Below are 23,471 nucleotides of genomic sequence, written 5' to 3'. Positions count from 1 at the left end.
ATCCAATTGCTGGGTCAAGTCAACCCGTCTCACACGCACCGCCACTTTAATCTCCAAGAAAACAGTAAAAACACACGGCTAAAACTCCGGTTATCAATCAGGTGTGATGCAATTAGTAAATTGTGCTTCGAGTGAGCGGATTTTTACTCGAATAGTGTTAGAGTAGTTAAAGTGCCTTGTAGACGGGACTAACACTCATTTGAGGACACCCATCATGATTTCATCGAAGAAAGATGCATTTAGTTATGAAAGTAGGTTTTTTTAAAAAAAAAAAGTTTTATATTTTAAAGGAATGTATGTCATTTTTTTGCATATTAGATAATACTAAAATCGAGACTCTGAATTGAACTGGGACTTTTAGTATTGACATTGCGAATTAATTCACGAAAACTAGATTAATGAAACAAAATAATATAGTCACAGGTGTCAATATATAAAGTATTAGTTGACACATTTTCAATATCCATGATTCTCCATATAATGATATATTGAGTTATGATAAAAAGAAATTATTATACTTTCTCACGTTCTAATCTACTGAAGTTATAACGAAAAGTAAGCTAACTATAGGATCAAATGGTAGTTTTAGGACATCAAGAACTTCTTCTTTTATTTTTCTTTTAATTTCACTTTATTGCCTCTTAAAATAGTAATGCCATGCAAAACTCGGAATTAAACACAAATGAAACAAGTAGTACGTCTTTTCCCATTCGAGGTTCTTTCTATATGTTCGGTTCTGTTTTAAGTTCGGGTTCTAAAAGTAAAAAAGTATCGATGAATTAGTTCAATTTAGTTTTTTCAAAAGCTCGAGCTAGAACAGTTATGAATCCAAAATGAAATGATATGCCAATTAATATACAACCTTTAATTTGTAAACTTAGACAGAAAAAAAAAAAATTCCCCCCATTTTGAACTCTTCGGCCTACCAAATTCTGCTGTGCCTAAGATGGTACAAATCAATGGTTGGCCTCCAAACCTTATGCTTTATGCATTGCTTTGTGTGACATTTGGTTTTAGCTGTCATAATGCATGAACCTGCAAATCATGTGCATGCCAAACCGGATTTAATATGGTGGAATGGAATTCCAAGTCCTTGAAGCAAAACATTACAGCGGCAAATTATCTTAATGATAACTCATTTTCTTCGGCCGAGTCGGTATCGTTAATCACACGAACATACAACATATTTGCCTAAAAAAGAAAATAAATAAAATCACAATATACATAGTTCTTATGAATTTAGGTAGTGTAAAAAACAAAAACAAAAAATGAAGGCAAAAATAGTGCAAGATGTAGTTTACAAACATAATCTTAAAAATGAAGTATGTATAAAAAAAATTTTCAAACTGAATATTTGTGTAAAAAATTTATAATCTACTAAATATTTAAATCAGTCTTAATTTCCATGTCAAATTAGCATTTTAAAATTTTAATTACGGGAAAATTAGATTGAAATTTTCATTTTTCTCACGAAGCAAGTATACTTCGCAATAACATGAATAACTGTGTTAACGATAGATAGATGCGAAAAAAGAAAACGTGTAACGCTAGAGGGATAGCACTAGTTTTTTTTGGTAATATAATAGCCTATATACACATAAACTTTGTTAGCAAAGACGTAAATTAAAAAAAATTAAAACTTAATTATTGGACAAATTGTGATTTTTTTTTAATGAATAGTCAGAATCCATTGTGCCATCGGATACAAGAGTATATATCGAAAAATAAAAAGTTAAACTTTATTTACTGTTTTTTTCAGAGAAAAGAAAAACGGGGCCAAAAATAGAAAAGACGGAAACCTTTTCGGGCGAGACCCCAACCGTCTCGAACCGGTCGCCTCGTCGCATTTCGGACAGCCGAGAATTCATGAATCTTTGGGGCTGTCCAACTGTTTCTTTCCCCCGCCCCCCACCCCCCTGGTGGGCCCACGTCGGCACGGACGCATGACAAACTGCTGTCACCTTAAAGTAATAAGATATTGAATAAAATCTTTTGAGTGGCCATGGATCGGCCACGTTTCACTATCTCATTCGTCCTCACCCAGATTTTGCTCTCTCTGACTCGGATAGATCACAGCCCCCCCAAGAGCACGTTGCCCATCTCCAACGTGAAATTACATACATGGCCTAGACTCTAGATCCATACTTTGCATGAAATGATCAATTAAGGTGTAACGCTTGATCCTTCCATGGTGTTACGGTTCGGTTTGCAAATTCTTCTTCTGAAACTAAAAAATTTTGAGTGTATTTCTGTTTGTGAAATTCCTCTCACCCATTTATATTCCTTTTATTTTTCATTTACTTGATCTATTGACCTACGGGGTTTTTTTTTTTTTTGAACTTCTTCTCTTTCGGCGGTAAATGAGGATCCTTTTCACAGGCAAAAGGCGAGTACAAAAACGAAAATGATCGAGAGAAAATTACAAGAGCATGAAAGTACGGCTAATCCACCAAGACTAACAACAAAAGAAAATACATGTGATAAGTCCCTATATAATTGAAGTAAGCCTTCGTGTATTCTTGAATATCGACCTCCTACAACAATTCTAAATGGACCCAGGAAAACTGAGAAGGGGATCCTCGGTTTAGTCCATAATCCATATAGAATTCTAGTTGTTTGTGGCATTCAGAGATCTCGCCACAAGGGAGGAGTGCAATAAGGGATCTCGGGCCGGTACTCAGGCCCTTCACTGAGCAAACGCAACAGATCAAACAAAACCAACCAAATCAAGGCATCCACGGTCATCCATACATACACAATCAGAGGGGTCGCCGCTAATGCATCCACGGGCATATAATGTATTTAGTATGTACTTTTGGTGGAAATTTGTAATAAGGCCGAGTACCAGTAATTTCATCTTTTTGAACATTACTTGCTGCTCCAATCGACTTGAAAATCATGACATCAACTTGAGTCACGCCGTAAAAAAAGAAAAAAGAGATCAAAACCTTTTTTCTTTATGACAAGGAGTATCCGGGCATCGCTCCGATAATCTTGACGGTGCATGTGTATATCTCGTGTAAGTTCACGAGACAGGTCAGTCCGATCACACAGGCTGGTGACTCAAACTTGTGTCTTTACCAAGGAAGTCTTGCCCTTTTAACCATCGAACTATGACATTTTATCAAGCGGATGAGCTTTACATAGATCGCCAGCTGCAAGATCAGCTCAGTCAGGAGACGACCTAGGTTTGACATCGTGACCATTGTATGAGATCTTTCTGAACTGCACAACGTTGGTATCGAACTAGGATGGAATTTATGTACTAGCACGAGATCAGTTGATTTAGAAGATGAGTCTAGTTATGCTATGCAAGGAACTTCCAGTCTATCTCGTACATAAATTCGGCTGTTCTATTTTTTTTTTTTGTATAAATCATAGTATTCGAAAGTTTAATTGGATTTCAACTAATTCAATCGAGCAAATCAGACTATTAAGGAGTAAAACTCTCAATATGAATTTTCTACAATCATAAGAGCTCGAATCGAAAATTTTACTTAAACAGAATAAGTTTCAGGTAATTTAATTAAAATTTGACTATTTTTTGTGTAGATTAAAAATGGGTCCATATTATACTGCGTGGGCCCTATCCAAAACCAGGACCGTCTGCCTTAAAAGTTCAAGTTATCCGGACAAAACCTACCCAGCTACATTGGCAAAGACTCTTAACAGAGCAGAAGCAAGCAGAGCTCAACCTCTACCCCTCTCTCTCCCTCTGCTTTTAGCTGTTCATCAATCTTCGAGCCGAATCATTTGCCTGAAGAGGGAGATTTTGACAAAGATGGGATTTGGCAGCGGCTGGAGCGTGGCGGCGAAGCCTTGCGACTCGTGCAAGTCCGCTGCGGCGGCCGTTTTCTGCCGGGTCGATGCGGCGGCCCTCTGTTTCGGCTGCGACACCCGGCTCCACGCCAGGTCGGCACCCTCCACGCACCACCACGAGCGCGTCTGGATGTGCGAGGTCTGCGAGCAGGCCCCCGCCGCCGTCACCTGCAAGGCCGATGCCGCCGCCCTCTGCGTCTCTTGCGACACCGACATCCACTCCGCTAACCCCCTCGCCCAGCGCCACGAGCGCGTCCCCGTCCAGCCCTTCTTCGACTCTGCTGAATCCTTCATGAAGTCCTCCGCCTTGAGCTTCCTCATCCTCCCCGGGGATGAGGCCGCTGCAGCGACAGCAGCCGCCGGAGGAGCGGAAACTGGCGGTGCCGGCGCTCATGATCACGACGGCGAGGCAGAGATGGACAAGTGGTTGCTTCCTAATCTGAACTCATGCTCGAAGGTCATGCCGGGGGCTGACATGGGGGGTTTCTTCAGCGAGATGGATCCATTTATCGATTTCGGGTTCGGGGATCCGGTGGACCGGTTTCAGGGGATTGGCTCGGATGGGTTAGTCCCGGTTCAGGCTAAGCCGATCCCGATTCCGGCAGGGAAGCAGTCATCGGAGAGCCGGCTCGACATCGACTTCAGCAGACCGAACAATCGGATCGCTTCTTCCTTCAGTTACCTCACGAACTCGCTCAGCCACAGCGTCAGTACTTTCTACTAACACATCCATTATCTATTATACCGCTAAGATATGGTACCTGAGGTCCAATTACTTTGGATCGGGTCTCTATCGTTTTATAGAGGAAAGTCACCCAATTTATCGATAGGAACCTAAAGTACCGTACCTGATTGCCCCCGATAGAATTTTCCATATATTTGTTACTGAGTTGGGCTTGTTTTATGGAACCGCAGGTCTCATCATCATCTCTAGAAGTTGGAGTGGTTCCAGATGGGAACTCCAACATGTCGGACATCTCATACCCTCTGGTCCAGACCTCGGGTGACTCTAGCCTTGCCAACTCAGCATCACCGACCCAGTCGAGCCCGGCCACTCAGCTGACCGGGATGGACCGGGAGGCCCGGGTCCTCAGGTTCCGAGAGAAGAGAAAGAACCGAAAGTTCGAGAAAACCATCCGATACGCCTCCCGCAAGGCTTACGCCGAAACCCGGCCAAGAATCAAGGGCCGGTTCGCCAAGCGGACCGAGGTGGAGCCCGATGATAGCCTCTACGGAGCCGCCCATCAGTACGGGGTCGTCCCGACTTTTTGATTAAATCTTGCTAAGTCTATTAATTTTGTTTTCTGTTTTGGAGGTCAATGTGGCTATAGTTTTTGTTATTGCCATGTTTAATTGTTGGGTAATAATTGCAACTTTGTGGCTTCTCATTTTGTGATTTTTGTGCATATAATGTTGATAAGAGTCCAATACGTGATGATGTTTTTTGATGGGCTACACGTGAGACTCGACCTGTTTTATCTTCAAAAGATTTCTTTCAGCTCATAATAGAGAAATCAAAAGCCCATTTCTTTGGTCTTATTTGCAACCTCTTACCTAGTCCTTTTGCTATTTTTATCTTTTCCTTTAGATTTTCTCTTCGAAAAAAATTTAAACATACGGTTCTCCGTAATCACACAGTTCAAACAGACCAATATGATTTCTTTTATTATATAAATTTACGGGACACTGCTCGCTACGATTCTTATATTGAGTTTTTGCAGAACCATCGAAAAATTTCTCGGCCGGGCAAAAGAAGGTGCATGTTTCTGCATCGATGGGGTGTCTTTTCTTTATATTTTCCAGTTAGATGGGTCACTGATCTGTTTCTGTGCAGCTATTGGCTCTGACCTAATTTGCAACCTTTTGATGTCAATAATGTCCCTGTCCATCAACAGTTAAACAAATCTCTGCCAATTTTCTTTTTAAAATGATTATTTAACTCGCAAGAACAAATAACTATCTTATCCAAAAATATTTATAAAGGAAATGGGAACACACGTGTACCCTCGCTGGAAAACAGTTTCCATAAACTAATAATAATTTCAGAAAAAAGGAGGCATGTCATAGAATATGCCTGAGTTAGGAGTCAGCCTATCCCTCTGGAACTTCCGTTTCCATTTCTTCTTTTCCGGAAAAATGGAAAATTTTGAAAATATTGCCAGGTCAAATCTTGACCACCCTACTATATATGTTTGTATAATTTCCTTTTATTTATTGCTTGTTTTCTCTGCTCTCCGAGAGAGAGAAGCAAGCCAACTTTCCTTAACTAGTAAGGAGATCATATATACATGTGCATATATATTCTCAAACATAACTCCCATTGTTTATATCAGAGAGAGAAAAAGAGGGAAAAAAAAACTCCATTGTTTATAGAGTACACCGTCAGTTCTGTCCCTCAATTTTTTTTTTTTTACATTATCAACAATGTAATCTAAAAGAACTTTTGCAATCAATTTAATCGTAATATTTATGTTCTAGCTACCATTTTAGTGCTGTTGTCAACTTCCTCAACTTAAAGATGACGTGATTATTACTTGGACGAAATGGTTGAGGGTGGGGGGAGGGGAGGGGGGTTAAATTTGGCTAGAGTCTCCCGGCCGGACACCGCCTCCTCAAACGCAGCGTTTGAACTCCCCCAGCTGGTCTCCCCCACAACAGTCATTATAAAAAAATTAATTATTAAAATTGCTAAAATGGCCTCGTTTTAGATAGAACTTATTGAAAATAATATTTTGACTACAATGGTATATAAAACAATGGAGAGATGACGATTTGCACTGTCATGTTACAACTTTGAAACATTTTGTATCATCAAGTAGCAAAACAAACTTTTTGGACCAACCTAATACATTATTAAAACTTTTTGGACCACCAGTGTAATTTACCCATATGTTTATTTACTCTATTTTGTATATATACTTTTTATATATTTCTTATTGTGATAGAATTTATTAAAAGATAATCATTTCTATGATTCATTATTCTTATTTTTAGCATGTTAAATTTTACTTTTCAGTATGCTCATACATATATATTTTTAGTTTTTATGATAAATTATATATATGCTTCATCAATTTACTTAAGAATGTCAAAATTTTTATATCAATTTCTATAAGCTAGGTTCAATTTTATTAATGTCACATTCAGTTAATTATTTATATATATCTATCACTTATATATAATTAAGGAATTACAAAAAAAATCTCTTAATTGTATTTAGCAAGAGATTTACTTACATTTAGTTGCATTTATTAGATTTTTTAATTATTATTCTTTGTTTTTTTTAATTTTTTTTCCATGTTCTTTTAATTATTGTATAGTGAGTATGAGATTTAGATACATTAATTGCATTTATTAAAAATTTAATTATTATCTTTGTTTTAAATTTTCTCTTTCCTTATTTTTAAATTTTCTTTTAAGCATTTATTGTGCATCCAATCTCATTTATTATGCATTCAAGTAAATTTTAGTTATATATAAACTCGAGTGTAGAGCGGGCATCAATCTAGTTTTATTGAATCGTTTTGAGTCCATATTTAGCTGATAAATGTCTTCATGGCTAAAACTCTAGATAGTAACGTATACTAAATTGTGGCTCTTCTTTTGATTTCCAAGGGCATGGTGCTTCCCTATCTATGAAATAAATATATTTTAAGCGATAAACTGTGGAAGGGCCGATCAAGTTACGCACTTCACTCCATCAAATACAAAAATCCCCATAGTTATACAAATATATGCACGATAACAATTAAAAAAATTCTATATATACATATATGCAGAATACATTTCTGAATTTTTTGTCCCGTCAGTTCCCAAACAAGGCAACAAGTTAAAACATTTTGTAATTTCGGATATTTTGTTTTTGGTCTTACAGTAAAAATATATATCTACGGCAAATGCAGGGTTACAATTATTTTTCATCAAATTTCCATTCCCAACGCTATACGATCGATGCCAGTAAAGAAAATGAAATAGAGTTAACTTCCTACTGAAAGATAATTTTTTTCTATATCATTTATGAGTTTGTTTTAGAAAACCAAAAATACAAAAAACAATATTACGAGAGTATATGCAAAAGTAATATTATTCACAATTGGTGTTAGAAAATGAAATGAGAAGCTTCCCAACCTCCATTGTTTTTAAAACTTGTACTTCTCTTCTAATATGATCTGTCCACTTGTGAACGAAATTCCCCCAAGGCCACAGGTGATTGGAGCACAAGTGACGAGCATCTATTGCAAGTTGTGTATTATGCTGACAAAGATCAATTAATAATATTCTTTTTTTTTGGTGGAATTAATAATTTTTGTTCAAATAATATTTACAACATAATTATTCACTCAAAAGCCGTCCTATCATTTGACTTCATATTAATTGTAATCTTTAATTTTAAGAGGCTCCCACTTTTCTGGAATTCTCATCGATTGGCTAGTTTTTTTTTTCCAATTTATTTTTCGGTGAGACTACAAAATATCCACAACTTGCCAATTACAAATAAATTTATATCAAAGATGAATTGAATCTTACCATGAGGTGTTTCTTATATTTTTTAATCCTTATATCGCATGTAAAATTGGTCTACATGAAGTGCAGTTTGCTATCTGTATCACACGATCTTGTATATAAATATTTTAATCCACATAAAATGTTGAATTATTGCACGTAAATCATGCATGCTTGCTTTTTACAGCCAGAAAGCTGGAGGAACAAAATCATATGTTGTCTTCTTTATTTTTTTCTCCCCCTTCCTTTTTTGGTTAGAAAAACGAGGGCATATGGTGCTAATGAATCTTCTTTGGCTTTTCTGAAGACAGAAGCTACCCCTCACAACTTTCCATTTTAGACTACTTTGATCGGAAGCTTTTTTGCGGTGTACGCTTCAACGAATCACTTCCACGTCTAAATTTGGAACCGTCTAGGTATTTCTTTAAGTACAACATCACACTCTTTTGCCAATTCCTTACAAACGCATATGAGTAGTTGATGGCCTTCTTTCGGGGCACATCGGTGTCAGATGCCAAATAGTTTTGGTCTGCGGTTGTTTACCATATCGAGCATATTAAAGTAATCTAGATCGAATCTCGCAGTTGTCATTTTTCTGGATATTATTTGTTGCACGCGTAGATATAGCGCATTTAATGCTTTTTATCCTTTTTATTAACCTCAGGCATATTTGCATGACTGATTCAATAAGTTGCAGTACGTATTAACTATCAATGAATTGAGAATTCGCTCGAGGACGATGAATTAATGCCATACTCGTTACTAATTACTATTATGGATATATAAAGGCATAGGCAGCGATGTTCACCATTAATATATGTTCAGATCGACATGTCCACTCGATCGCCTAGATACACTGTATATGTACTTGCTTTCAAGTCGAGTGGTGATTTGTCTATGTCTAATCAAAGAGCATGTTAATCTTATATCAGATGAAACTCAAATTTGACTATATGTCAGGCCTGAAAATAGAGGTCTCCGACCACATTAAAAGTTTAAGAAGTAGGGCAAACTTTACGTTCACTACCTATTCTCATGTGGTAATACGGACATTTGAAAGTACTAGCTAGACCATGTGACAGTCCATCGAAAAAAAATCCACGTGACACGTACTATTAGAAGCCTAGCAAGAAGCAAGCAGCTTAATTGCTCTCTGGCTTAAGGAAACAGTCATGATCAGCGTAATTATAGTTCTCTCTCATAAAGTAATCTTTGTAGATTTATTAACATGATTTGATTTAAATAGTTCGGCACTTATTTCTATTAATTAAGTTATAAGGTCTAAGGTTCGAATTTTATAAATGGAGGAAAATCCATAATTGAGAGTATCGCTCTTTAATGCGTCGAACCGGTTCAAATTGAATTAGTCGAAGCCCAATGGACTTACATAGTATACCCGTTCATTATAGTGATTTTGTTGGACTGATCCTGTTCGATCTTTAACTCTTTCATGGCTTACTCAATGTAGTAGTCGTCGTCACATTTGCTTAAATAATCGACCTTTAGTCTCAACTGAGTAGAAATCAATGCTAGCATGTGTGCTAATTAAACGACCTGAAACCTAGCAAGATTCATATATTTCTTAGCCTATTTGCAAAATCTTTTTTTTTTAATGACCTTTTTCACTTCAAGAAATTATATATGTCAAAAAAAAAAAGCTACATGATAGATGTTGGATAGGTCGACATAAAAGAAAAAAAGAGAGGACAGGTTGCGTATGAGAAGTACAAATCAGACATGGATGGCCCCCCCCCAACGTCACGTGAACTTCACGTGGGCTTTCCCATGTCGGGCCCCCACCAAAGGGCCTAGGCGGAATATGCCACCACCGTTGTCCCAAAGGCAAATCAGTGGTCCAATTTACCCTCCCCAATACCATTCCAATTGATTACTCAATACTCACCGTGACTGGTCAAACGTCATCAACAATGCCACTAGCCAAGATTTTTGCCCATCCCATATTGGATTCATCGATCGAGTCCCCATCATTAATATCGAATTTCGTGAGAGTGGGTGCGCTTGTATTCATATCGAAGTTGAAAAAACCGCGGCTTAGATTCAACTTTATTTGGTATCTACTTATAGATATGGTCTAGTAAGAAATTGCCGAATGTTACCATGTATCAGAGCCAGTAGTATGCCATTATTCGAAGTCAGGACTGTAGCTGTTAGTGCCTCCTAAACCCGATCCGTGAATTGCGTACTGCGCCTCGTGATAATTTCCCCTATGGCAAAGTTCAGAGGGAGATCAGGTGCAAGAGTTTATCCACCTCGTAGTCGGTCGTAGAAGCAACCCAGCCAGGTGCATGTTTTATGTTAGGCTGCTAGTGAGTGTTCATGTTGGCACGTAATTAGGATTGTTAAGTCCTATATAAGAAAATCATAGAGGAAAACCTAGGCAGGCATGTAATTAGAACGCTAGATGGATTTCCATCAGTTATCGTTTTCTTCTTCTTTTTTTTCCCTACGGAAGACCATTCTACAGATAAGATGAAGGGAAAATAAAATGAGTATAAGAAGTTCAACTTATGAGAATCAAATCTTATCTCTTATTATAATTCAAGGTTGAGAGTAAGCGTTGCTGCACTAAAGCCTCCTTTCTCACCACTGCAATCGAGTGGTCGATGAACCGACAAAATCGTGTCATCACAGGGAGCAGTTTTATCTCCCTGCAGGCACTTCTCGAGTAAGAGTGTGCATTTCGGGTTAATATATTTATTGATAAGAACAACATCAATCGGATGCCAATGGCGCTGGCTACTTGTACAGACCCCTGAAGATCAGTTGGATGTTATGGAAGTTGCTTGGGGGCTTGCTTAATTAGCCCGGCGAACCCCATTTTGGTCGATTAAGAAGTTCATGGTGGGCTGGGCCCAATAGTTTGTAAAGCAGGGGCCCATCACGAAATGCTAGAGATTGAAGGGATGTGGACCTTCATCTTAATGACCTGAGCACAGCCCATCGTGGTTCTGTGCTAATCGATATTTTTCTTATTATTGCCGTGAATTGAAGGTAGATTTGAATTCCTTCTTGAGCAAATATTCGGTGAGTATTACTAGATCACTTGGTTGTGTAACACCCAATCAGAATATCTGAAAGTGGGAAAATAACTCCGCAACGGACTCACAGATTTCCACTTCGAAACATTCTGACCGGTTGTTATAGTCGACCAATATTTTTTTCTTTGCTTGAGGATCCCACATAGCTATGAGCATTATTCGCTAGTACCTTTTACAGTAAACATCATCTCGTCATCATCTCTCAGAAGATTTGAGACGACCCCATCAAGCATTTCGAACTTCTGTTGTCAATTGACATGCATCAGTGGAATCAGATTTTTGTTATGAGAACATTTAGATAAAATGGTCGATATGTGATTGCGGCCTAGCAGTGTGGATGAGAGAAGGACGAATAGTGGGGCATCTGAATCCACGCTATATCACTGCTCGATGAGAATTAAAATCAAAACTTCTTGATTCCAAGTGAGGGTTATCTATCAATGTGCAGAACGGCCTCTTTTTGTCTTTCTGTGGATATTGAGTATCTGTGGCAGGTATCAACCGACGGTGGATGATTTTTTGGATTAATCCAGAAGTGTCCGTCCCGATCGAGCAGATAGTTGAACTTCATGAGCTGTTACTATCAAACCTTTTCATCGAACAGTTGGATTCAACCCTAGAAACTATGCTTGGAATGTTTATGATAGACATGAAGTGAGCAAAGCTCTCAAAAGGCTCAATTATTGAAACCTCAATCATTCTCTTCTTTTGGCTCCACAAGAATTTCTGCTTCGATCAATCGACCGAAGATTAGATATGGGGTTTTTACGCCAAATGATCCATGGTTTACCCGTTTTGTCAAATCTATCATCTGTTTTTTTTTGTTAGATATATCCCATGGTTTACATTTTGCTCGAAATCCATCCCTTCATTTTTGCTGTCCATTAATGAAACGTTAGTAGACTCCAAATCTATCTTATGGTTTCAATTTTGTCCCAAATCGATCATATGATTTTAATTATTTCCTTAAAACTATTCCATGATTTTAATTTTGTCTCAAATCTATCCCGGATAAAAGGGGTTACTGTAGCAAAACCGTTAGACGTTGACGAAGATATAACGGCGGGATAGATTCGAAGCTAAATGTAAACCATGAGATATAACTGATAAAAGAAAACATGAGATAAATTAGACAAAACTCGTAAATCATGAGCCATTTGGGGTAAAAACCCCATTAGATATCTACCAGATGAAACCGAGATTTTGCATTCTCTTGCTATGTCTTACTCAATGTAAAGTGTACCGCGTTACAGCTTCAAATAATGTTGGCTAGAAATAATTGCGTCCATAACCATTTGATCTAGAAACCATATCTTCATCTATGCAAGAGTTATTAATTTGAATAATGAAACTGGACCATAACAACGGGAGAAATTATAAAGAGCGTAGTGCAGTTAAATCGTTATAGATTGCAGTGTAGATCAAACTTGGAGCAGTGGAAAAAAAAGAAGCCAAAATTATGAACGCCGAGGTGGTTGATTAGGGAACGTAAAGTATCGAAAATGTGTTCCGCGATCTCCGTGATATTATACAACGGGGTCTATTACAAAAATACATTTATCAACTCAATCTTCTCTAATGCCAATTCCATGGCCATCACAGCACAGATAAATATATGCAGTTCTGATAAGGACTTTAAGTTTGATATCGACCCTAATGGAAGTCTATCTCTCTTCCTCTCAATTATTGAGACACTTTCTTTGTCACATTTATTTAAATGCATAAAGTTTCTTGCACTAAGTAGAAAAAAGATGACCGATCTGTGTATGAGTGGTGGCCGTGAAGAATTGAAGTTGCATTAGGTTAGAGGTGTCTCGCATCAAACCCGGAAGACTCAAAGACCCGAAAACGAGAACGAAAAATCGACCGAAGAAAAGGATGAAATCAGCAAATCGTGTCATGCGGAAATGTCAAATGTGCCACGGCATGAAGTACAGAGACGATCAGCAAAATGTGCCATGGCAAGCACAGTAATGTGCCATGGCAAGTTTAGCCAAGAAAGAGAATATCTCGTGATTTGATTTTCGTTTTGGTGTGATTTAATTGTAACTCAGAAATTACTTAGAGATAAATATTTTAGGATATATTTTTTGGGATATTTATAGTATATATCTAATATTAGGGATGATGGTCTTGTGTATAAATATGGGAAGAGTCTTGGAAGACAATTTACGTGGGGTGAATCACGTGTAATCTTCTCGAGAAGTTCTCGATTATTCTCATGGAGTCTGTACGGTTTGTAGAGTTAGAGAGTTGTGAGAATTGAGAGGATTGAGTGGCTCTTCTCGGGTTGGATCTTGTAACAGGGATTGGGAAAACACAAGTATGATCTCTATTGTAATCTCATGTTTTTAATCTAGTGGATACTCCTGCTTTGTCAGTGGATGTTTCCCTAGCTTTAATAGTTTTACCACGTATATATGGTGTTGTTTATTTTTCGATTTATCGTAATTCTAATCTCATTTAGGTACCTTGTTACAACAAGTGGTATCAGAGCACAGGTCTCGGAGCTATTAAAGATGTCGGGTGCGAGATTCGAGGTCGAGAAATTCGATAGGACGAACGATTTTAAATTGTGTCGGATAGAGATAAAGACTTTGCTGGTGGAGTACAACCTTGAAGGAGCTCTAGAATGAGAGAATAAGCTAACCGCGACCCTTTCACCAGACGAGAAGATTGTGATGGGTCTCACCAACATCGATAGCAAGATAAGTAATGAAGATCAAGCCTTATTGCTATTGAGCACTTTGTCATAGTTATATAAGAGGTTCGTCTTCACCAAGCTCTACGGGAGAACAAGAATCACCTTGGAGGACATCAAGACGACGTTAAACTCGAAAGATTTACGGAGAAGGTGACTAGTTATTAGGGGAGCGACTATTAGGGACCTATCGCGAGGGGAAGAACGAACTGTCCAAGGCGAAAATTTCAAGCAACAACAAATATAGGAGTGGTGGAGCAAAGTGATGGAGAATATGATATTCTCAGAGTTACAGCGAATGTTGGAACAAAGACCCTCACTACAATGGGTAGGTGAGGTACACTGTCGGTTCTCAATTGGGGTAACTCCTACCATATTTGTCATGATAAAGAATTGTTAGCTGCTTATCAGAAGACAAAGGGTGATAGAATACTTATGGTTGGTCAGACATGTAATGTTGTTGGAATTGGCAGTGTTAGAATCCAGATGTATGATGGTAGTGAAGTAACATTGTCAAATGTTAGGCATGTCCTGGGTATAAGGAAAAATTTGATCTCGTTAGGAGTCTCGATGGTCTTAGTTGTAAGTACAGGACAAAGTCGTGAAAGTCTCAAAAGATGCTCTCATATTAATGAAATGGGTGCTGCTGCAAAGACTGTATGTCTTGTAGAATAAAACCAGATCTACGTCAACAATCAAATGGACTCTCGAAGAAAAGTACTTGGATGTTCTAAGGCACGGAAGGGGTGAACCAATGCAAGGAGTGCACGATGGTTGGTAAGTCCTCAAAATCCCTCGTGAGAAGATATGTTGCTTTTGATAAAATTACCTTGAACAAGCAATGTAAGAGCGCATCCCGGATGAAGGTGGAGTCTCGTGTGAAGGCGACATCTTAGAAGAAGGTGGAGTTTGAAGACTCGAAAATACCTGAACTTCAGCCAATGATGATAGAGGATGTTCAGATGGAAAGGTCTAAAAAGAGGCAGCATTCTTTATAGAGTAGTTCATGAACGAGAGATGGGCAAAGGAAGCAATCAAAACCGCTAAAGAAAAATGGGTTAGGAGAACTAGTGGTTTTGGAGAATGCTGAAGCCATGGTAAATTCGGCTTGTCTCATCATCGGTGAAAGTTTTGCAGAAATTCTGACGAAGCCCGACACCTATGAGAAGTCCAAGAGTGGTTTGGACTTGAGAGGCACGTATAAGAGTGGAGGTGGAGCTCGTAAGGGTTGAGCCCCTGAGGGTTATGATAGAGTAGTCAAGTATGAGAAGTTAGATTGTGGTTTGGCTTGATGCAAGCCAAGGTAGCGATTTGTTAGAGGTGTCTCGCATCAAGCCCGGAAGACTCGAAGACTTGAAAACGAAAACGAAGAATCGATCGAAGAAACGGGTGTAATCAGCAAATCGTGTCATGGCGAGCACAATGATGTGCCATGGCAAGTTTGGCCGAGAGAGAGAATATCTTGCGATTTGATTTCCCTTTAGGTGCGATTTCGTTGCAACTTGCAACTCAGAAATTCCTTAGAGATAAATATCCTAGGATATATTTTTGAGGATATTTACAGTATATATCTAATATTAAAGATGAGGGTCTTGTCTATACATATGGGAAGAGTCTTGGAAGACAATTTACGTTGGGTGAATCATGTGTAATCTTCTCGAGAAGTTCACAATTATTCTCTTGGAGTCTCTAGGGTTTTTAGAGTTAGAGAGTTGTGAAAATTGAAAGGATTGAGTGGCTTTTCATGAGTTGGGTCTTGTAACAAGGGCTGAAAAAAATACGAGCGTAATCTCTGTTATAATCACTTGTTTTCGATTTAATGGATACTCAGACTCTGTCTGTGGATGTTTCCCTGGCCTTAAAGGTTTTACCACGTATATTTGATGTCACTTATTTTTCGATTTCTCGTTATTCTAATCTCGTTTGGGTATCTTGTTATAAGACATTATTATCGTGTAATAGCGACAAAACGCATCGTAATTAAGATTATATATCCTGTGGGATTTCCAAATTACAGCTCTTGCTCAAAAGAGTTAATAAAACGTTTTCGAGCGATCGAGATGGATATATAATAAAAGACAAGCAAAGTTAAATTGAAGAGTCCATATGAGAAGGGGTTTTAGTGCAATGACACAAGGTGCGACTCGAAACTAAGAGGTCATGGTTTCGATTTTTACCCATGAGACTTATGTGCTACTTTATTTTATTTTATTTTATTTTTTTGTATTAGACCTACATGTGTCCCTTATTAAAAAAAAATTAAAGAGACCGTATGCATGCGTAAATAATATGCTTCTGCTTCATTGGTCAATCTTGGATGCTTTCGTGAGTCAGATTGGTCGATGTTATCAACTTGTGGATCTGATTCGGGGTTATTTAAAATCGAGGAATCCATTTAAAGCTGCATATATAATTGATAGAACCTAAAGAGAGCGTCTGAGAGAGAGAGAGACAGAGAGTATGTGTGTCTGTTGTGTAAATTTGGCATGCATGGAATTGTTGGTCGTTTAAAGAAGAGGAAGGAAACCAACGGGCACTAGTAATGTTGGAAATATTGGCATAGTACTAGGTTCTATATTCTTGGTGGGGTGTGAAATATGATCTAATATGCAATGTCGTACGAAGTTTTTTTTTTTTTCTTTTTTTAATATAATCTCAAACTTCAGAATTTAACGTCTACAAAAAGCAAAAGAACATGAGCAATCTCTGCCTGCCGCGTCCTTCATCTTTAGGGCTTAGGCTCCTATTTTGCATATGATCCCTATAAATGTCCTCTCTAGTTTTCTTGGATTCCACAAGAGATTTATATCATAAACGAAGTTTCCCCTGATTTCAAGTAAGGTCCATTAACCTACTCAAAGGATAGAAAAAAGAAAATAATAGAGTAAATAGGAGATTTGACTGGTATGAATTAAATCCTGAACTCTTTATTTCACATGAGAATGTGTCATTGCAAATAATTTATTTTTCTGATCTGCTCTTACACAATTTATAATGACTAATCTATGTCAATAATGTTTGTAAAATGTTGCCATAAAGTTCGCGCATAAGTCTCTCTTCTTCCACAATATATGAAAGCAAGAATATAGTGGGCACAACCTAATCGCCTCAGAACCACTCGGTTATGTAATGAATTTCTCTCGATAGTTTTCTTATTTCTATAATAAATTCAAACAAAAAAAAGAGTTTTAAATTTTCTAAAAATATTTTATAATAAGATTCGAATAAAACAGAATATTTTTTCAATTTTCTGATAAGATATTATTAGTTACGTAAGTTTAATAAATCACAGTTTTTTGAATTTTTAAAATTAAAAAAATAATTTCGTCTTTTTCTAATTTTTAGTATTAACATTAAAAAATTAACATATTGGAAATTTATGAACTTTTCTAATATTCGTTATTGAATGGAACTTTCTCGAATTTTTGAGTTTTTCAATTTTAATAAAAATTATTTTGTAATTTTTTTAAAAAATATTTTATGATAAAATGCGAATAAAATAAAATATTTTTCTTATTCAATATCAGTCATATATATCTGATATAATATTTTTGTTGATGGTAAATTCCTATATATTATACATGTTTAAAGTATGCATAATAATATAATAAATTTGATATAAAAAAGAAAAAAGCATCAATTCTACCATGTGCAAGGCACGGGCTCTACAGCTAGTATCAAATTAATACAAAGAAGTTCCACATTAGGTGTACGTTCTACTCCATTCTCGGAAAAAAAATGACGTGTGATCTACTCTACAACAGATGTCACTAATTAGATCTAATTTGATTAAAAAATTATGATAATTTCATAATTTATACCCAAATACTGCCTGTCAATACACAACATAATTTGCTTATTGAGTACAAAAGATTAGTATATAATTGGCGAATAAAGTTTGCATTTTTTCGTTATTATTTTACTAATATAATATATATCATTAAAGGCTTTTTCATCCAAAGACTTTTTGAATTGTTGGGTGTCAGCGCGTAACATATATCATTTTTTTTTTGGATAACGGGGCCTAAGCCCAATAGAAAAAATAAAAACAAGCTAAGTAATATAGAGGTAGGGTAAGGAAGCCCCAACGATATCATCGAAAAGTAGTGCTCTTAAACCGGTCGGGGTTGTTGGTAAACATGAACTCCCCAGGGCAGCTGACAAACACTTCTCGCCAGTCAATGAGCACAAAAATGTTTTCTAATCGTAAATGGATCTGAATGCTCAAAACCATTCGTAAATGAGCACAAAAACAGCTGACAAACCCATCGTCCCTGACGATAAGTGTAATGGATCTGAATGCTCCACTCCCTATTCAACAACTCATGAATGGGATCCACCATTCGTAATATGTATCCTAGTTTAATACATAATCGTGAATGGAGGACCTCACCATATAACAAGATTTAAAATGTTTTCTGATCTTCAACGACTAATCATTAGTTTCTCCCTTGGTGGCTTTCATTTCATGAATTATTACGTCATAATGTCTGTCCAATGATTGTCGATCGAGATTGCATGAATTTTCAATATAAGCCACTGATGTAGGCAACAAATAGCATGTAGCACCAATAGCGTTCACTACGGACATAATGTGCACATCATATATATATATATATATATGTATATATATATACACACACACATATACATGGTACATTAGCTAGGGATGGTACCCTAGAGAATCCAATAGTTTTCTATCAAAACTGATATAGGCCAAAAGCTTACTTCCTTCATTCACTCAACTGATATACAAGATGACCTAGGAGAAAATAAAGAAAGATATCTAAAATAAGTAAGCGAAATCTACGGCTAATTTATGTATAGTATACGAAGATACTATTTGCGGACTGTTCAGCCAAATTGGATTTTGATAGGCTTTTAAATTTTGTTGACTGATTGTAAATGGGTCGTCTTTTTATCTCTTTTGTAAGCATCTCTTTGTAATTCTCATTGTTTGTGGTTGTAGGGATTGTTTTTGATCTTTTTGTAAATCTCTTGTGATTTTTCGCATCTGTAAGATCACCTCTATTAATGAAATTTAAATGAATTATAAAAAAAAATAGCTAGGGTTCGACTCTGATGACTTTGAAAATCGCGAGTAGGCGAAGAATTATAATATTTAAAGTGTTCTTTTTCTTTCTTTCTTTCTTTCTTTTTTTTTTTTGGTTATATGGTAAGATTATAGCAGAGTGCTTTGTGTTCTTTGGTGTGTGTCGAAGTAAAAGCAAGATAATTTTTTTTTTCGGTGTAAACTCTGATATCCGAAAATTCAATTGAGTCATGACTAATCCCGTTTAAACTTAGCACTCGTTATCCAAAGTTTTTAAGCTGAATATTACTATATTAGACGACCTAGTCAGTTGACCAAATTCCATGATATATACGGTCTAATCCCACGATCCAGAGAAGATACGGTTTTAAAGCGTGCGATGAGAATAGATGCATCTTTGCTCATTGATCGAGCATTAATGTTATACTCATTGGGCCTGTCGACATGCGATGAATGGTGGAATAACATCTTCCCTATCCAAGCCTTCCATTTCGCCACTTATTGCCTCATGGATCGCCCGAGGTCATCATGAGAAAAGTTGATTTGATCGAGGTATCAATGTTCAAACAGTTCATATATTATGTCAAGGAATTGGAATAGGGTTTCGTATATACATATATTTATTTTTGTGTATTTACGTAACCTTAAACAATATATATGCAAGAAAATCAGGGAACGTCCGGGGCATGAATGTGAGGACCACCTAGCTATGATATAAGATAAGACCGTCATTAAGGGAAAATAAGGACTGATCGTGCCGAAATAATTAATGCATTATCTCCAAAATGGCTTTGAGGGTGAAAGAACCGACACGCATTGATAGATAGCATAGAAAAGTTAGGGCCACGCAGCCTCTTAATAGTTATATATTTTATTTGCTTAATTAAGCCATGGACTCCACCATATTAGAAGAAAATAAATAGGAAATAAAAAGACTCAGGAGGTTTCATGGACAAAAATTGAAACTCGAATTTCTTGATTTCAAATGAACCGTGCATCGTAGTATTACACCGTCTTTCTTTTCCCTTTATATGTAAGTTTTAACAGTGGATGATTATATCCAAAGCGAAGGGTTTGGCCAAACCCAGAGACTGAGTACGTGTTAGAAGGGACTCCAATTCCATATATACACCAATGAAACGACACAGTGTTTTTACAGCATCACATACAGAAAATCAAGACAGAAAAAACTAAATTAATTGATAGTCAGAAAGGGGGAGAAGAAGACCACAGAAACTTCCATCAAACATGACACATACAATAGAACATCAGATCAGGGTGGAAGAGAAAAACAACTGTTTGCTTGCTCAGTCATTTTCCAATAAATACGATGATATTTGAAAGTTGAAGAAGTTTCGACTAATTCAATTTAAACTGGATCGACTTACTAAGAGGTGTGGTACGTACAGTATACCCGAAATCAAGACATTTTATATTATCTATTGATCTTGGTCATTCTCGTGTCCGATTGTCAGTTGTTTATGGCTATCACCATGCTTTCTCTATTGTATATAAGAGCTCTCAATATAATGCATATATATTATAAAATATATATATATATATATAAATATATATATATATGTGCATTTCTGCAGTTCCAATCCGCCGCGTAGAGTGTAACCCTACACGTGGAGCGCCCGTCCACCCTACTCTCCATCACAGCCCTACACGTACGTAAGCGCACCTTAATTCAGCTCCCTGCATTTTGACACAATAGCAGGCCCATTGGTTTCAAGATCCGAAGCCCCGGTTTACTTTAATTAAGAAAACAAAAATCAAAATGAGAATTTCGATTACAAAAGGAGATTTAGTTGGTTTGTTATAATAAAATAGAAATTTTAATAATTAATATAGTAGAATATTGATGATTTTATCACAAAAATTAAACTCGAAATTTTTTAATTATCAGGCGAGGATTGCGTCACCGCTTTATATCTTCGTTTTGAAAATATAAAATTTTAATTAAAAAATTCTTTATAATTCAATTAACATTCTCGATAATGAAATTAATTTTTCACTTATTATATGTGTATGTATATATATATGCATGCACGATAAGAAGGGAATCTGATGATGCAGTATCATTCATCCAAGATTAAGAGATTCTAAATTTTATTGTTATGAATGAAATGAAATATCTCGTTTTCTTTTCTATTTATTTCTTTTCAGGCCCATGTCCCTCTTTCTAACTAAAAAACTAAAAATGCATGCATGATGTGCAGTTGGAGAGGTACTGTTTTTTTTTTTTTGGGGGGGGGGGGGGGGGGGGGGGGGGGGGAGGAGGAGGAAGGAAGGAGGGGTGCTGAACCTCTGAAACCAAAACATGGATTGGCAACGATTAGGCAACCTTGATTAGGTGAATATTAAGATTTTGGTATAGAAGATCGATATGAGGTAAACTTTCTCTACCATGTTTTAGATACTTGATGTGAGACTATTCGGACTTTTTGAGACTATTCGGACTTTTTCATTAGTTATTAAAAATAAAATTTCTACCATGTTTTAGATACTTGATGTGAGACTATTCGGACTTTTTGAGACTATTCGGACTTTTTCATTAGTTATTAAAAATAAAATTTCTATTTTGTCATATTAGATCCAAATTTTTATTTTGTCATATTAGATCCATGTGTCTCACTCTTTTGTAATCGAAATAATAATAATAATAATAATAATAATAATAATAAATCAATCTGGTCTTACATAATGAATATGAGCCCCATGGGTTTGAACTCGATCTTCACCTCATGGTTGTGAAGCCTAGCCGATATCCAAAGCAAAATCTCATCCCAAAAAAGAAAAATCGAATATTTTCTTAATAAAATAAATATACCACTTCTTTTTTGGGTGGAAAATTTATCACTTCTTAAGTCTGCACAATTCTCTATTAGAGGCCACGTAAAATTCGGATGGACATATGACGTGCTTGAGAAGAACTTCTCGCTAATTAACAATTCCCATTACAACAAAACCTCACCAAGTCTATGGACAAAATTCCGAATCAGATAAAGAAGAGAATGACAATACGAAGAAGAAGAAGAAGAAGAAGAAGAAGAAGAAGAAGAAGGAGAAGAAGCATGAAAGAAAGAAAACAAAGAACATGACCCCGAGCTACTTCATCCTAATATACCATATATGTCTATGACACTAAATTGTTTTTCAAGAAACCCTTGAATTCGGGGGGGCACAAGTAGATTCGGATCGAGCGTAGAATTCCGAGCTGAGCCTAGTTAGTTCCGGTGTCAAGTACCAACCGAGGCATGTTGTGAGTCCTACAGATCTGATGGTTGAGTTATAAGCTCTGTTGGTGCTGGTCACTACTTTGTTGTTTCGGTGCATTTTTCTCAACCGCCACCTCCGGTTTCTCGCTCTTGTCGGCGCCGGAACTGCAGTTAGTGTTGCCGTCCCCAAAGGAGGACGACCGGCTGGACAGGGGGATGGCCAAGAAGGTGGGCTTCACCTCCCCCGCCATGACCACCAGTATCTTCTCCTCGAACACTGGCTTCCTGCCATCACCAGTCCCGGCCTCCACGTCGACGTCGCCCTCGCCGGCGGTGCCGTCCTGCCTGCCGCCGTCCAAGTAGCCGGAGAGCTTCCAGTAGGAGCATGCAAGGATCAAGAGGGCGAAGGCTATGAGACCCAACATCGCCGCCAGGCCGCCGAAAAGGTACGGCACCGGGGAATGCCATGGCGAGTGCGGGGTGGCAGCTGACGGCGGCGCCGTCGACATGTCGTGGGCATTGGCAGCTTCCATTTGTTAGCCTTTTTTGTTTTTTTTCTTTCTGAGGAATGTAAGAGATGAATTTACAAAGAATATATGTGTATCTATATATATTTATATAGATATATAGTCTATTGGATTCTTTAGCTGATCAGAGGAACGAAAATGAGGAAAGGGAGGAAGGCTCGGATGGGGTGTGGTGGCTGTGATGATATATATAGGGAGATGAGAGTCATGAGACTCACCGAGGGTGAGATTTCTTTTTTATTTTTTTTACTTTTATTGTACATAATACTATTATTATTATTATTAGAAGAAGAAGAAAGTATATTTAGTATTAGTATTAGTATTATTACTATTTCTTCCTTTGGGCTACCTTTTTTGGTGGGTGGGTCCTTTTTTTTTTTTGAATTATGTCGTCATATGCTCATGGTTTTTAGGATGGGGGTCCAGTGGTAGTTCAATTTTTAGATAATGAAAGGGGGAAGAACTTAGAAGCTGATGGCATCATACAGCATTGGCTTTGGCTGCCCCGAGATAAAATTTGTGATGAAAAATGTATATCGTGTCCAATTCTATATTTTGCTATATAGAATATTCCTTGGAATTATGAGA

The 23,471-nt window shown here is 37.2% G+C and overlaps 2 protein-coding genes across 2 annotated transcripts; one reads left to right on the top strand and one right to left on the bottom strand.

Annotated features, from left to right (window-relative positions):
- The first annotated feature begins 3,642 nt into the window (after positions 1 to 3,642).
- Positions 3,643 to 5,358, top strand: LOC116197790 (zinc finger protein CONSTANS-LIKE 5-like). Its single transcript, XM_031528041.1, has 2 exons — positions 3,643 to 4,525; positions 4,735 to 5,358. Exons 1-2 carry the CDS (start codon positions 3,782 to 3,784, stop codon positions 5,089 to 5,091), a joined length of 1,101 nt encoding a protein of 366 aa, XP_031383901.1. The 5' UTR covers positions 3,643 to 3,781; the 3' UTR covers positions 5,092 to 5,358.
- A 16,577-nt stretch (positions 5,359 to 21,935) lies between these two features.
- On the bottom strand, positions 21,936 to 23,053 carry LOC116197977 (protein GLUTAMINE DUMPER 2-like). The gene has a single exon (XM_031528267.1). It carries the CDS (start codon positions 22,887 to 22,889, stop codon positions 22,428 to 22,430), a length of 462 nt encoding a protein of 153 aa, XP_031384127.1. The 5' UTR covers positions 22,890 to 23,053; the 3' UTR covers positions 21,936 to 22,427.
- Between the last annotated feature and the right edge of the window lie 418 nt (positions 23,054 to 23,471).

The sequence above is a fragment of the Punica granatum genome, chromosome 2, assembly GCF_007655135.1.
Source record: "Punica granatum isolate Tunisia-2019 chromosome 2, ASM765513v2, whole genome shotgun sequence".
NCBI classification, from domain to species: Eukaryota; Viridiplantae; Streptophyta; class Magnoliopsida; order Myrtales; family Lythraceae; genus Punica; species Punica granatum.
This window is presented reverse-complemented; position numbering and strand designations above follow the sequence as displayed.